Consider the following 16709-nt stretch of genomic DNA (forward strand, 5'->3'; position numbering starts at 1 on the left):
TGTTGTTCGGTCGCCCGGAGATAGAAATGGAGAGGTCTAGGAAGGGGAGGGAGGAGTCTGAGACGGTCCAGGTAAATTTGAGGTCGGGGTGGAAGGTGTTGGTAAAGTGGATGAACTGTTCAACCTCCTCGTGGGAGCACGAGGCAGCGCCAATAGAGTCATCGATGTAGCGGAGGAAAAAGGATGGTGCCAGACTAGCTGTGGAAGATGGACTGTTCCACATATCTTACGAAGAGGCAGGCATAGCTGGGGCCCATGCAGGTGCCCATGGCTACTCCTTTGGTCTGGAGGAAGTGGAAGGATTGGAAAGAGAAGTTGTTCAGAGTGAGGACCAGTTCAGTCAGTCGAAGGAGGGTGTCAGTGGAACGGTACTGGTTGGTACGGCAGGAAAGGAAGCAGCGGAGGGCTTTGAATCCTTCTTGATGGGGGATGGAAGTGTACAGAGACTGGGTGTCCATGGTGAAGATAACGCGTTGGGGACCGGGGAAGCGAAAAATCATGGAGGATGTGGAGGGCATGGGTGGTGTCCCGAACGTAGGTGGGGAGTTCTTGGACTAAGGGGGACAGGACCGTGTCGAGATATGCAGAGAAGAGTTCGGTGGGGCAGGAGCAGGCTGAGACAATGCGGTGGGGCAGGAGGGACAGGATGTTGTTGGAGGGACAGGATGTATGCGTATTTGGAAAGACGGACTAATTAGGGATAGTAAACATGGCTTGTGCGTGGGAAATCATGTCTCACAAACTTGATTGGAGTTTTTTGAAGTAGTAACAAAGAGGATTGATGAGGGCAGAGCAGTAGACGTGATCTACATGGACTTCAGTAAGGCATTCGACAAGGTTTCCGATGGGAGACTGGTTAGCCAGGTTAGACCTCGGAATACAGGGAGAACTAGCCATTTGGATACAGAAGATTGGAAAGAAAAGTTGTTCAGGGTGAGGACCAGTTCGGTCAGTCGAAGGAGGGTGTCGGTGGTTGTTTTTCAGACTGGAGGCCTGTGACCAGTGGAGTGCCACAAGGATCACTGCTGGGTCCACTACTTTTCATCGTTTATATAAATGATTTGGATGTGAGCTTAAGAGATGGAAAGCAAATCTTAGCACGACTTATAGACTTAATGCTAAAGTCCTCAGAAGTGTTGCTGAACAAAGAGACCTTGGAGTGCAGGTTCATAGCTCCTTGAAAGTGGAGTTGCAGGTAGATAGGATAGTGAAGGTGGTGTTTGGTATGCTTTCCTTTATTGGTCAGAGTATGGAGTGCAGAAGTTGGGAGGTCATGTTGTGGCTGGACAGGACATTGGTTAGGCCACTATTGGAATATATTGCGTGCAATTCTGGTCTCCTTCCAATCGGAAGGATGTTGTGAAATTTGAAAGGATTCAGAAAGGATTTGCATGCTTGGAGGATTTGAGCTATAGGGAGAGGTTGAATAGGCTGGGACTGTTTTCCTTGGAGCATCAGAGGCTGAGGGGGTGACCTTAGAGGTTTATAAAATCATGAGGGGCATGGATAGGGTAAATAGACAAGGTCTGTCCCCTTGGCGTGGGAGAGTCTAGAACTAGAGGGCATAGGTTTAGGACGAGAGGAGAAAGACAAGAGAACCAAGCGGCAACATTTTCAGTCAGAGGGTGGTGTATGTGTGGAATGGCTGCCAGAGGAAGTAGTGGAGGTGAGTACAATTCAACATTTAAGAGGCATCTGGATGGGTTTGGAGGAATATTGGCCAGATGCTGGCAGGTGGGACTAAATTGGGTTGGGATATCTGGGCAGCATGGACACGTTGGACTAAGCAGTCTGTTTCCATGCTGTACATCTCTATGACGCTAGACGATAGAAGTTTAAAGCGAGAGGGTGTAAGATTTTTTAAAAACAAAAAGGGACCCAAGGGGCAACCTTTTCATGTAGATGGTAATGAGTGAATGGAATTAGCTGTGAGGAAGTGGCAGAAGCTGGTAAAATTAAAGGGCTTTTGGCTGGGTATATGACCAGGAAGCATTTAGATGGATATGGGGCAAATGGGATTAGGATTTAGCAAAGTCCATATATGTGCAGGTTAGATGAATTAGCCATGCTAAACTGTCTGCGTTAAATTGCCCATATAGTGTTCAGGGATGTGTTGGTTAGGTGCATTATTCAGGGGTAAATGTAGCAAATGGGTTTGGGCAGGATGCTCTTCGGAGGGAAGGTGTGGATCTTTTGGGCCGAAGTGTCAGAACAGGCTCTATCGGGATTCTATAATATTAAAAGGATTTATTTATAATATCTGGTCAGCATTGACAAGTTGAACCAGAGGGTTTGTTTCCATGCTGTGCAACTCTATGACACCATAAATTATCTATGGCAGTGAAGAGGGATGATATCTTGGAAGGATCATTGAATGAGGCCAAATGGGTAGAAGCAAAAAAGACAAAAGGGGCAAACATGCAGTTAAGTGTGTACAAGGTTCCACAAAAACACAAAACACCGTCAGGGAGAGATAAAGGATAAGATGTGCAGTCAAATTTCAAAGAAGTGCAAGAATAAAAAGGCAGTAATAGTAGTGTATTTTAACTACTCAAATATTAACTGAGATAGTTTGGGTGTACAAGGTATGGGGGAGCAAACAGTGAGAGAACATTTGAGATAGCCACCATAATTTAGATTCATTACGAAACAGAATATGGAGGAACTACAAATTAAAGTTTTGAACTGGGACAATGACAATTTGCTAAGATACAATTTAACCCATGTGTACTTGAAGCTGCTTCTTGCAGATAAAATTATGTTAGAGCAAAGGAAGTCATTCAAGTGGAAAATAGCAACAGCACAAGGCAAAGTATCTTCCCGTAAAACAAAGGTTGAGACACAGACCAGAGAACCCTGGTTCTCAACAGACAAGTTGGTTAGAATTTGGAAAAAAAGGATAATGGTCGATAATGGGCGTTCAATACGGCAGAGTCCCTAGTAGAATATAAGAGAATGGGAAGCTGAAAAGGAAATTACGAAAGCCAAGAATGCATGAACAAAATAAAAAGGAAAGCCCACAAGGATTTATTTTGAAGTATATTAAGAGCAAGAGACTTACTAGGGGTAAGAGTAGGGTCCACTAACTGCACATGGACCTGAAAGAGATTGAGGAATATGCCAATGAATACTTCACATCAATCTTCATAATGGCAAAGGGCAATGCATATATTGATATCAGGATGGAAGTGTGTGAAACATTAAGAAATTAACAAGAAAATGAGAGAATAGAAGTTTAAAAGTGGGTACAGCCACAGGTCTGGATAAGCTACAAGAAGAAACTGCAGACACTGGAGATCAATATTGAAAAGGTGTGGCGCTGGAAAAGCGCAGTAGGTTAGACAGCATCTGAGGACCATGAGAGTCAACATTTTGGGCATAAGTCCTTAATCAGGATGGGCTACATTCCACACAGTCAAGGGAAACTCAAGAGAGGATACTGTGTGCATGGCAGCCATATCTTTTCTAGCCTCAAAAAGAGATGCCAGAAGACTGATATTATCCCTTTTTTAAAAATTAAAAAAAAGGTTAGACCAAACTACTGACTGCATTCTTTTAAAAACACTGATTTTGATTTTGGATTGAAATGGGAAAACTTGATTTAATACCAAGAATAGTTGAAGAAATTGCTGCTCTCAAAATGAACTATTGGAGTAGGCAGCTGGGAACAAGAGAGAAAAGACAACATGGGGTACATGTGCAGAATGAGATTCTTTCAGCAAAGGATCGCTCATTCATTTGTACAATGGAAACCAGTTTTGGATGCCTGAAATCATCAGCCTGCTGACAACTCTGACTCCTGGACAGATGATCAGCTGGAGTGTTTATGATGGAGAGAGCGAAACCTCCAGACTACTGCAGAAACAGATTCCATCTCTGCTGTAAATATAACTAAAGTCTGAAAAAAGTTAGCTTTTTTCTCCCACCAGGTGCTGTAAGCTGTTGCCTTTAACCAGTAACAAAATACTTCATAAATTAGTGCACCAATCACCCTATACCTCCTAAGAAGAAGTGAAAGAACCTGGAGAAGATGACTGGAAGACAAAAAAAACCGTTGGAAGCAAAACAAACATCTAATCTACGGAGGACTCTGCATGCTTTGATTTGACTCATCCACTCATGGCAATCCCAGGAATTGTGGGGCTTGAGAATTAGCACCCTGTCCCCAGTGGGGTCAGTCATAATACCAGGAAATTACACACCAGTCACAGTCTAACCTTGGTGGTGGAGGAGTTATCAGAAAGAATTAAGGGACACAATCTATAGATTTATTAAGGAAAGGTCGTGATTGGACAAGTCTTGATATTTGCTGAGGTAACCAGCAGTGTTGATGAGGAGCGAATTTGATACGACCCACATGGACTTGGCAATAATTTTGATAACGTCTGTTGTGGCAGACTGGTCAAGAAAATAAGGAGACCATGGGATCCAAGGCAAAGTGGCACATTGGATCCAAAATTGGTTATAAGAAACAAAACGTAGAGTGTGATGATAGAACAATGTTTTTGTGACTGAAAGTTAGAGTTCTGCAGGATCCAATGTCCGGGCCTTTGACGTTTGTGGTCCACATTATATTTTAAGTCTGAATTGTTAGAGGCCAAAATCAAGATCCTCATGAATGACATGAAAATCAGTAGGGTGGTAAATAGTGAAGAGGATAGCCATAAAGCTGCAAGGAAGATAGCAACAGACTGGTCAGATGGGCAGAGCTGTGGCAAATGAAATTCCACTCTGAAAAACATGAGGTAATGCAACTGCAGAGGGCTAACAAAGCAAGGGATACACTATGGTCAGACCCTGGAAATTACTGAAGATCAGAGTGACTTTAGCAAGCATATCCATTGGTGCCTGAAGAGCGTAGTGGTTAAGGGACCCCTTCAGCAATTTGTTTTTATTTCAGATCTCCACCATTCTTCATTTTATTTTCCCCAATAAGCTGTGCCAGACAGAGGGTCAATGACTATCAGTGCACAGACACCATTTGCAACATTACACTTTTGTTCAATAGGTTGCTGCTGCACACTGAGCTCTGAACAGAAGGGGAAAAATAGTGGGAATATTGACCTAAAGAATGATTAAATATTGGATAGGTGATATTGTTTTCCTTAGAGCAATGATGATTGAGATTGTACCTGATAGAGAAAGATGATGATGGTTGAGGATTTTTTTTTGCATTAGTTGAGGAGTTAATGCCCAAGGCTATAGATTTAAGCTAAGAGGTAGAATACAAAGAAGAGAGAGTTGAGAAGGCATTTTTCCAGTGAGAGGGTGAAGACAGGAGATCATGGAGAAAAAAAAAAAAGAGGTAGTTGAGTCAGAAACTTTTAAGTTTAGGCAATATTTAGATATTAGTTTATATTGTCATAACACCCAAAGACTTTGAGCCAAGAGCTAGAAAATGGGATTAGCATAGTCAATCTTTGTTGACCTCCAAGGGCCCAATGGTCTCCATCTGGCTGTAAACATGGGGCTATGAGAAATATTTCAACATCCACACAAGTAGTCTTTACACAACTATATTACACAACATCTTGTAAGTCAGATTCCAGCAAAGAGTGTTTCTGAAAATTTCCCACATTAAAGAAGTTTTTAACCAAAAGAATATACATTATAATCTTGGTCTTACTTTGATCACCAGCATACATATCCTCAAAAGCAAATTCCATCTCCCTCTGCCGATCCTCTTTTACTTGCACAAGTCTATATGGTGGCTCAAACAATTGGGGTGGCATCCGGGGTACAGTCTGCCTTCGACGTGCCAGATCAGCTTGTTGCATTTCTCCAAGTTCCTTCACCAGTTTCTCTTTGTCCTGGAGGTGAAGGTAATAAAATATTTAACATGTATCAAAGGCTTATATAGTACAAAGAAAACTGACACCAGAAATTCACTTATAGCACAGGGATCTCACGGTTTCTATTGAGGGAAATCTTTCTCAAACTATGCAGTTGCTTTTTTCTACAAATCAACATACTATTTGTTTTCATTTGTGAAAAGAACTGGAAAGGATTAAATCATTTCCACAAGATGTATTTTTTTGAACTAGAATAAAATGCAAGCACAGCCAAAGAACAGCAGATATAAAGAGACAGAAGGATTGGAATAAACAAAACCTCAACAGCGCAAGGCCAGAAATATGTGGGAAATGTTTGAAGGGACCAAGAGGTAGTCCAAACTGTACAATCATTAAGGTGCAAGAGGTCAATGGCTAAAGAACAATGTCTGTTACATGTCCTGTATTAGTTTACATGGCTCTTGCAGGACATCAGTTTGACATGCAATGTTAAACAGTCAAGAATAGAACTGGGTTAAACAGTATTTGAATCTGGCTTAAGGAGTGTGTAAAGGATGAACATTTGCGGCTTTTGAGAGTACTGCTTTAGTGCTCAAGATTGGCTCTCCCAGAGTACAGTAATCATCATCATCATTATTTGTACCCAGTTACTTGGTCGTTTGTCAAGTTTCACTCCAACAAATTCAAATGATAAGCCAATGGAGGAAGGGAGGTTACAAATTGGAGATCTCACTTTTAAAAAAAAACAAAATGTAAAAGTTGTGAAATATAGTTCTTGACAGAAATAGACTATACAGCAAGTAACAACAAATGTGGCACTGATGTAAGAGCAGGGAGGTCACGTTTGAGCTGTACAAGACTTTGGCTAGGCCATAGCAGGAACACTGAACTGGAGGGGATGCAGAGGACGTTCACTGAAATGGAGTATTTCAGCCAAGAAGAGAGAGAGGCTGGATAAGCTTGGTTTTATTTGGAGTGGAGAAGGTAGAGGATGATCCTAGAAGAGTGATGCAAGATTATGAGGGGCATGGAAAACAGCTGTTCCCCTTAGTTGAGAGGTCAAAAACAAGGGAGCATAATTTCAGTTTTAAAGTGGAAGAGATTTAGAGGGGATTGGAGGAAAAACCTTTTCATTAACAGTGGTGTTGTAGTGGAGACAGGAAGCCACAATCTTTCTAAAATAGAGTACTTGGACAAGCAGTTGAAGTGTCATAACATTCATGGCATGGGCATATTGTGAGAAAGTGGGACTATATTTTTGATTGTATAGATCTGATAAGCAGACAGGGTGGCTAGTACAGAATATATATATCAATTTCACAAGAGGTGGACAACTCTCAGATTGTAAATCTCAACAGGCTACACCAAAACAAAAAAAGTGTGCTGACTGCAAATCTAAAAGCTATTTAACGGAGACTTCAGTACATCTTGATGAAACAGGTGTTGGACAAAATGAATATGCCAGTGGGTCTCTACAGATGTTTGAGAGTCATTTAACTTGCACCAGGCAAGATCTTCCACACACGCCACTTAGAGACACAGCACCTGACCCTACCCCTTATTATTCAATGAGCCAACTTGGCCATTGCGAACTTTGCTGAAACATATTTCTATTATTCTCATCATCACCTACTAACCTCTGCCCAATTGACTTCTTCGCTTGCTTGTAGTGCCCTCACCAAATTGGCACTCTCATGACCTCTGCCCCAGTAAAAATAAAACCGACCCTTGCTTCACTCACCTTGAGCCAGCCACCCTCCTGTGTTTCCTTCCACACACCTATCACCCTCAGTTTCCCCTCAAATCAAACCCCCATCAATCTGCTGCTCTAACAACTTGCATGCCACTATACTGCCACCCTCAAGATTCCTCCAGACATCTCAACCAACCTCCATGACTCTTGCCCACCACCACCACCACCAACCCCCTCTACAAAGCTGTATTTAAAAAGGTCTTCTCCCACCTTGAGCAACCTACTCAATCCACTCTGCTCAGCAAATCCCAGCCTACAATGACAGGGGGTCAGATACCAATCCCTCAAATGTTTGACCAACACTCTCAGCCTGCGTACCTGTCAACTCAAACAAAATTCCCTCAGACCATTATACAATGATCACCTGCACTGTGGTCACCCCAACTTCCTCCCAAGAACTACACAACTTGCTCCCCACATGTGCCTCCAAACAGCCTCCTTCACACACCATCACAACGGTCAATTAAGCGCAACACCCGCTCCAACTGTAGAGTCTTGTGAAATGACAATTTCTAATGGATGTGTGTTTTTGTCTGATTATGGCACTATCAACACCCAAACAGAACTGTACGCATCATGAATTTTAGCCTGATAACAGATCACACATTAACCAACGCTAAATGCCAAAATATATGGCCAAACTAACAAACCTTACTATGCTCTTTCACCTACTTTCCTGCCATTTGTTTCTCCTCTTTCAATCAAGCAAACACAGATTAGATAGAGAGTCATAGAGATGTACAGCATGGAAACAGACCCTTTGTTCCAATCCATCCATGCTGAAATAGCAATTCCAATCTGATTCAACAAGGTGTCTAAAGATTAGTACTGGGTTGTATTATCCATTCTTTGAACACTTACTGAATTCATGGATAGTGGTTGGAGTACCTGTATTAAATGAACTAACTGGAGAGCGTAGCTGCCTCGCAATCTAGCTTTCTCCAACTGCTCCAGCCTCTCCATCTCAGCTTCTTGTTGCAAATCCTCCAAGCGCTTTGTTTCCTCTTGTGCAGTCTGTTGGGCATTAATCTGTTGAAAGGGAATTTAAACAAAAGTAAAAAGTGCAAAGTAAACTTGTAAATATATTCCAAGACCAACCAGACGTCAGAATATCTAGTAATAAGCTACTTCACTTAACCTATTCAGGTTGTTTAATACAGTATATATTAAACAGGTGGGTCAGAAACTTAGAAATATCACCCATTATAGTTCGATAGAAAGATACACTTAGAAATCTCAAAAGTTTGTTTTGATTACTGCCAAATAAAATAGCTTCAACAGAAGACTAAGAATTGCTACAACCAAGGCAGTTGTAGAAGGCAGTAAAGCAAGAACTATTCCCACGGTCATACCAAATGTCAAGGTTTTTATTTAAAAGAGCAGTTACCCAATTTACCTGGTCTTCAATCCAAGGTTAAGAGATAGAATGGACCAGGTTTCTGTACTAGCCAAGAACTATTATATATTACTAATAATGAGACAAAAGCTACAAGTAAACATATAAATGATTGGCATGTAACAACAAAACGTGTAACCCCCTCAAGTCCCCCTTACATATGTACACACAAAAAAAAAGGTTACTGTCAGATTTAGAAAAACTGAAGAATAGTTCAGTCATCTCTGCTTCCCAATTCCAATGTTGGGGTGATCTTTTTTGGCTACCAGACCCCTTGATGTTCTGATGTCTTTTCCTGAATGCTTCCATTGGTTTGTAAAAAAAAAAGTGATTCACTTGGAAAATGTCACTGATTTACCAATTCAAAAGTCACAGCTCACAGCCATCACTGCACAAAAATAAATTGGTTTTCTTCAGGTTTAGACAGTTTTGACTTCAAGAACAGGCAGCTTCTCAGGTTGGAAAGAGGATGTCACACAGTCGTTTCCCCGATAATTTATTTTCCAGTTCCAAACTGCTCAGTCATCCAGGAACCACAGTAGTTTGAAAGCAACAAGTCTTTGATGGTATGTTGGCCTTCATTGAGAGAATTTTTGGTGACAGGTGTAGGGATGCCTTGCTGCAATGATAGAGGGCCTTAAGGCCACACCTGAAATACAGTCTGCAATTTTGGTCCCTTTATCTGAGGAAGGATGGTATTGCTGCAGAGGGAGTGCAGAGATTGCTTACCTGACTGATTCCTGTGATCTCAGGATGGCATCGAGGAGATATGGAATCAGTTAGGATTAGGTTTGCTAGATTTCAGAGGAATATTGCGTTCATTTATGCAGTGGATTTCATATAATTTCTAATAGGTCTAGTCAGAGCAGATGCAGGAAGATGTTCTCAATGATGAGGGAAGTTCAGAACTACTGGGTAACAGCCTAGGGAAACAGGGTAAATCACGTGGACTGAGAGGAAGAGAAATTTTTCCAGAGGGTGGTGAGCTTGTGGAATTCACCACCACAAAAAGCAGTCAAGGCTACTACATTGTACGATTTCAGGAAGGAATTGGATAGATCATTTGGGGCTAAAAGGATCAAAAGGACATATGAAAAGCAGAAACAGGTTATTCAGTTTGATGATCAGCCATGATGTAATACCAGCGCAGCAGGGTCAAAAGGACAGAGAAATATAGAAAACAGGAGCAGGCATAGGTTTGTCAATGATAACTATCCCTAGTCCAAAACAAATCAATTGTTTTTGTCAGACCTATCAACCAGCAGAAAAAGATTTACATAAAGAAGTGATGGTTACTGACTTAACTACAACTCATGCCTTTTTTTGGGATGGGGATGTAGAGGAGGAGAAAGAGACTGGGTGGGATAACCAGGGCGAAGGGATCTTCAAGGTGACTTAAGTCTAAACAAGATTAAAACTAAAATTTGCCTCAAATATCCAAAGAATAAACTTTTACATTGTAGGATTTCAGGAAGGAATAGGATAGATCATTTGGGGCTAAAAGGATCAAAAGGACATATGAAAAGCAGAAACAGGTTACTCAGTTTGATGATCAGCCATGATGTAATACCAGCGCAGCAGGGTCAAAAGGACAGAGAAATATAGAAAACAGGAGCAGGCGTAGGTTTGTCAACGATAACTGTCCCTAGTCCAAAACAAAATCAATTGTTTTTGTCAGACCTATCAACCAGCAGAAAAAGATTTACATAAAGAAGTGATGGTTACTGACTTAACTACAACTCATGCCTTTTTTTGGGATGGGGATGTAGAGGAGGAGAAAGAGACTGGGTGGGATAACCAGGGCGAAGGGATCTTCAAGGTGACTTAAGTCTAAACAAGATTAAAACTAAAATTTGCCTCAAATATCCAAAGAATAAACTTTTCTAAAACACGAGTGAAAAAAAAAAATGATAGAACTAAAGGTAGAGATAAACTGCAATTGAAAGAAGAGTTAACATGGCTGGGGAACAATGTCCAAAATGAAAAGCAATCTGCAGGTATTACTACACGTGATCTAGCTTCTCAGAATAAGGTTCACTAAAGTATGGCTATAGACTGACAATCAGATCAAACAGACATTGTAGAACACAACATCTACTTAGAAATAAAAAGGAAAAGGAGGAAGGTGGGTTGTCTATATTCAAGGGAAAAGAAAAGTCAGCCAAATGTGTGGAAAAAAAGTTGATTTTAAGAATAAAATTCAGGGAAGCAAAATGAACAATGTTTGACATGGATGCAAAATTGTAGCATTGGGTCCATCTCAATGAAAAACACAATGTGAGGAATTAAAGTTATATGCTTACATACAACTTATTTGAATGCATTTGAATCCTTACTTTCAGCAAGGAATGAGTAAAAAAAAAAATGAAGTCATAGTTGTGGTTGCTTTTATGCTATTAACAAGGCAAGAAACAAACAAAACATAGTTGGAAGTCATATGGGCAAAGTTTTTAAAAGAAAAACAATTTAAAAAAATAAACAAAATATAAATAAAAACATCGAACCACAACACCTGGGTAATCTTAGATTGATCATGGGCTTTTCACACATTGATAAAGTTTAGGCTGTTCAGGACAGTTGTGCATTGGAGATCACGGTCAATAAGCAGTAATTCTTGGTGGCTCAATACACAGAAGACCAAACACCAAAACAAAAAACAGCAAAGAAGGGATCTGGGCTCAATTCCAGCCTCAGGTGACTGTCTGTGTGAAGTTTGCACATTCTCCCTCTGTATGCGTGGGTATTCTCTGGGAGCTCTGGTCTCCTCCCACAATCCCAAGATGTGCAGGTTAGGTGAATTAGCCATGCTAGAGTGCCCATAGTGTTCAGGGATGTTTAGGTTAGGTGCTTTAGTCAGGGGAAATGTAGAGTAATAGGATAAGAGAAAATGGTCTGGGTGGGATACTCTTTGTAATGTCGGTGTGGACTTGTAAGGCCAATTGGCTGTTTCCACACTGAAGGGATTCTATGATGAAGATTACCTCAGAGTACAACAGAATCTTGATCAGATGGGCCAATGGGGCAAGGAGTGGCAGATGGAGTTTAATTTAGATAGATGTGAAGTACAACATTTTGGAAAGGCAAATCAGAGCAGGACCTATACACTTAATGGTAAGGTCCTGGGGAGTGTTGCTGAACAAAGAGACCTCGAAGTGCAGGTTCACGGTTCCTTGAATTTAGAGTCGCAGGTAGACAGGATACTGAAGGTAGCATTTGGCATTCTTGCCTTCATTGGTCAGTGCATTCAGTATAGGAGTTGGGAAGTCATGTTGCAGCTGCACAGAACATTGGTTAGGCCACTTTTGGAATACTACGTACAATTCTGGTCTCCCTGCTATAGGAAGGATATTGTCAAACTTGAGGGTTCAGATGAGATTTAAAGGATATTACCAGAGTTGGAGGGTTTGAGCAATACAGTGTGCTGCAGCTGTTTCCCTAGAGTTTTGGAGGCTGAGGGGTGAGCTTATAAAATCATGATTGTCTATTCACCCCAAGTATTCTCCCCATGATAGCAGAATCCAAAACTAGAGGATATAGGTTTAAGATAGAGGGGAAAAGATTTAGAAGGGACCCAAGGGGCAACGTTTTCACGCAGAGGATAGTGAGTGCATGGAATGAGCTGCCAGAGGAAGTGGTGGAGGTTATCATTAATTTTTTAATACCAGATGATTTTCACTGAATCTAACTTCCACCACCTGCTTTTGCAGGTTTTGAATCCAGGTCCTTGGAACAATACCCAAATCTCTGGATTAATAGCCTCACAGTAAATACCACTAGGCATAGCCTGAGTAGTCAATTGAGGGTGGGAGTGAGAAGGGTCTCTGCCGGTAGGTTTTATTTAAGTTATTTATTTTAAAGTTACTTTTGCTATAAACCAGTGATGTGTATACCTCCTGCATTACACTTCTATTACTTTGTGCGCATTTTTACACTGATTACATAGACCTCTTGATCAACCAGAATATTTGATTAACTGACACACACTTACTTCCATAGGATGCCAGTTAATAAATGTTTACTGTATTAATAAGGAATAAGAACAACATTGAAAATGATACAAAAAAGTTTCAAAAGGATGATATCAGAAATAGAGCAGTTGCATTCATCTGGAAAGGAGCAGCATGCAATATTTCTTCTTGTGCAACAAGAAAACTTAGGGTTGACCGAATGCAAATTGTAAATTCTGGCAAGATTTTGATAGCATGGACACAGGAAATGTTTTCAAGATGGGTAAAGCAAAACAAGGAAATTATTAAATCTAAGCTAGTTGTTATCTAGGAATCAAAGAAGAAATCGAAAAGAAACTCCAATAAGAAACTGCAGTGATAACTTACCATGGAGTGGTTCGGGAGATTCTATAAAGTAACTTTTAAGAGGAGACTGAGTAAGCATTTCAAAGAGAAGAGGATATAGAGATATATTTATAGATTTAAATGAGGAATGCTGAGAGAATGCTCAAGTGAAGAAACACCAGCTTGGGTTGGTCTCTTATCTACATAATTAATAAGCTATTTATTTGTTTTCAAATACCTGTGGTGTGTCACTTTCTCTGTCCACAAAAGGTCCAGGTAGATGGTAGCGTGTCTCAGAGAAGCTGTCAATGTCATACATCTTCACTGCTGGATATTTTTGGACTTCAAGATCCTATCATTTAAAAGAAAAAGTTGTTTCCAAAAAAATTAATGACATTGAAATTAGATTTCTTCAGAAACATGCATATTATAAAAATTAATTTTACATAAAATAAGTTTGCTTTGCACCACCTTTAACAACAGCAATATTAGATACCATTAACAAATAATCTTCTGACCAAGTTCAAAGAAACATCCATATTTCCAGTGCAAATACTTTTTCGATTCAGTTCAAACAAGCCAAAGTTTGGGACAAAATGCAACAGTAATAAAACCAAAAAGATATTTTTAAAATACAGTGCAATCTTAATCCTCAAACTGAACAACTTATCAGTTTTGGTTGGTCATCTTCCTTTTCACAAATCTTTCTAGTTCTCCCACTCAGTCCTCTTACATTTTAAAAAATTAAATACTTATGACTTGACTCTGTCGTTATGCATAAATCAAGATTCAGCGTTCCATGCAACTTCATAGTTCATTCTCATTTCATTTGGGCGAATTCCAAGGACGAATAAACAACTCTAACATTAACTAACTCCTCAGTTTCCTAGTTGAATAAATTATTGTCTTGCTTTACAAAAAAAGAGAGCAAACTATGCCCAGCCTAACTTTGGGGCAACAATCAAAGCATTTCAGCAACTGGTAGAATTTTGGGTAATTTGAGTGGAATGGAAAGAGTGCAAAACTATAATCACGTGACATTGAGGGTAAAAAGGAAGAGGGTCAAGAATTACTTAAATCTTAAAACATTATTGCATGACAAGTTGACATCAGCACCTAAAGAAGTTGGTTGTTTATTTGACCATCTTCAGATTAGCAGGGTTGAAGAGTTTGAGCTATAGGGAGAGGCTGAATAGGGTTATTTTCCCTGGAGCGTCAGAGACTGAGGGGTGAACTTACACAGGTTTAAAAAAAAGTCATGAGGGGCATGGATAGGGTAAATAGACATGATATTTTCCCTATGACAGCAGACTTCAAAACTAGCATACATAGGTTTAAAGGTAAGAGGGGAAACATTTAAAAGGTCCTAAAGGGCAACATTTTCCACACAGAGCAAGGAGCATGTAAGGAGTGAGTTACCAGAGGACACAATAGACATTAATACAATTACAACATTTAAAAGACATCTGGATGGGTATATGAATAGGAATGATTTAGAGACATATGGGCCAAATGCTGGCAAATAGGACTAAATTAATTTAGGCTAATGAGTTGGGCAAAGGGTCTGTTCTCATGTTATACATCTTTATGACTCTAATCACTAAGTGCAACAAGAGCCAAGCCCATGACACTGCAGATGGCTAAGCTGCCCGGGGTGGGGAGAGAGAGGGAACAGAGGTCCCTGGCTAAGCGAAGATAGTAGAAATACAGAAATTAAGGCATACCACATTGCAACGGCCAGTGACAAACTGGAAGATTGGGAAAACTTTCAAAGATCAAAGATTTACTAAAAAGACCAAATCATGAAATAAAACTGGTGCAAAATATAAAAAGTAGATTGTATAAACTTAGATGCTTTTGCAAAGGGAAAATAATTGGCCTGGCATACAGGAATTACCTAGAGAGCTTTCTTCAAAAAGAACTCAAGGAGCAGGAGCAGACAATGGCACGAGCTGCCACCACCATTTGACACAATCTTGACTGAGATCGCAAACTCAACTTTCCTGCATGCTCCCCATAACCCTTCAACCCATTACTAACTTAAAAATCAATCTAACAGCTCCTTCAATTTACTCAATGTCCCATCATCCACTGGACTCAGGGCAGTGAATTCCACAGATTCATGATCCTCTGAAGAGAAGTAAATCGGTCTTCGTCTCTGATCAGCTACTCCTTATCCTAAAATCAACCTTTTGTTCTAGATTGCCTCCCTCTGTTAGATTAGTTTTTATTCCTCTGATAATTGTAATTCTCTGAATTTTGTGCATCCAATGGACAGGAGAAGTAACAGCAAATAAGAATGCAAATCCAAACTAAAACAAGGCGACATTGTATTTTTTTTTAAAAAGTACTTACAGCAAGTGGGTTTGGTGGAGGTGGTGGAAGTTGTGCAATTTTTAATGCTCTTTTCTTCTCAATGAGTAGGGCCTTTTTGCGTGTTTTGATATACCTGCATGGTATGGAAAAATATTAAATCTTGCAAAATATGCAATTAGAAAGATGTGATGGCAGCAAAATAATGCTTAATGTTTAAAATTTGCTGCTAAGTCATAAGATTTTTTTAAACCTAAAAAAATGTATTTACCACTGGGAAAGGTAAATTCTTACAGAGCTGCTGTCTGAAAGAAGTTACTAATGGCGGTTTAACAGAGGGTCACCATGCCTTAGCAAGAACAAGATCAAGAAGGTGGGACCTTCAAAGTGACCTCAGCCAGTAGAGGAATGCAACCTACACTGCTGGAGATACTCTGCATTACAAGTCAGCCTTCCAGCAAACTTAACTGACACCTCTCCCACCATAGTAACAGAATTTAGAATTGATAATAAAATGTAGAGATGAAATTGGCATTTGGGTAATGATCTGTTGGGTCATATGGACTGGAGAATGGCAAATATAGCATTTAACAAAGCTGGAATTTAGAATGTTGCTAATAAGTATGTTAGTGCTTGCAGTATTCTTGAATTTTTAGAAGCTTTTCATGCATTTTGGGAAAGCAAATCTTAGCAGGACATATACACTTAATGGTAAGGTTCTAGGGAGTGTTGCTGAACAAAGACCTTGGAAGTGCAGGTTCATAGCTCCTTGAAAGTGGAGTCGCAGGTAGATAGGATAGTGAAGGCGGCGTTTGGTATGCTTTCCTTTATTGGTCAGAGTATTGAGGAGAAAGTGAGGTCTGCAGATGCTGGAGATCAGAGCTGAAAATGTGTTGCTGGAAAAGCGCAGCAGGTCAGGCAGCATTCAGGGAACAGGAGAATCGACATTTCGGGCATAAGCCCTTCTTCAGGAATGAGGCAAGTATTGAGTACAGGAGTTGGGAGGTCATGTTGCAGCTGTACAAGACACTGGTTAGGCCACCGTTGGAATATTGCGTGCAATTCTGGCCTCCTTCCTATCGGAAAGATGTTGTGAAACTTGAAAAAGGTTCAGAAAAGATTTACAAGGATGTCGCCAGGGTTGGAGGATTGAGCTATAGGGA

The 16709-nt window shown here is 40.3% G+C and overlaps 1 protein-coding gene across 1 annotated transcript in view; it reads right to left on the reverse strand.

Moving 5' to 3' along the window:
- Positions 1-16709, reverse strand: part of cep295 (centrosomal protein 295) — a 187738-nt gene that overhangs the window by 156784 nt on the left and 14245 nt on the right. The window contains exons 5-8 of the mRNA XM_043691513.1: positions 15589-15682; positions 13472-13585; positions 8434-8574; positions 5627-5810 (exon numbers count right to left, since the gene is read on the reverse strand). Coding sequence (XP_043547448.1) covers positions 5627-5810; positions 8434-8574; positions 13472-13585; positions 15589-15682 — 533 coding nt within the window. The remainder of the gene's footprint in view (positions 1-5626; positions 5811-8433; positions 8575-13471; positions 13586-15588; positions 15683-16709) is intronic.

This window comes from Chiloscyllium plagiosum, chromosome 6, assembly GCF_004010195.1.
Source record: "Chiloscyllium plagiosum isolate BGI_BamShark_2017 chromosome 6, ASM401019v2, whole genome shotgun sequence".
In the NCBI taxonomy this organism is placed as follows: domain Eukaryota; kingdom Metazoa; phylum Chordata; class Chondrichthyes; order Orectolobiformes; family Hemiscylliidae; genus Chiloscyllium; species Chiloscyllium plagiosum.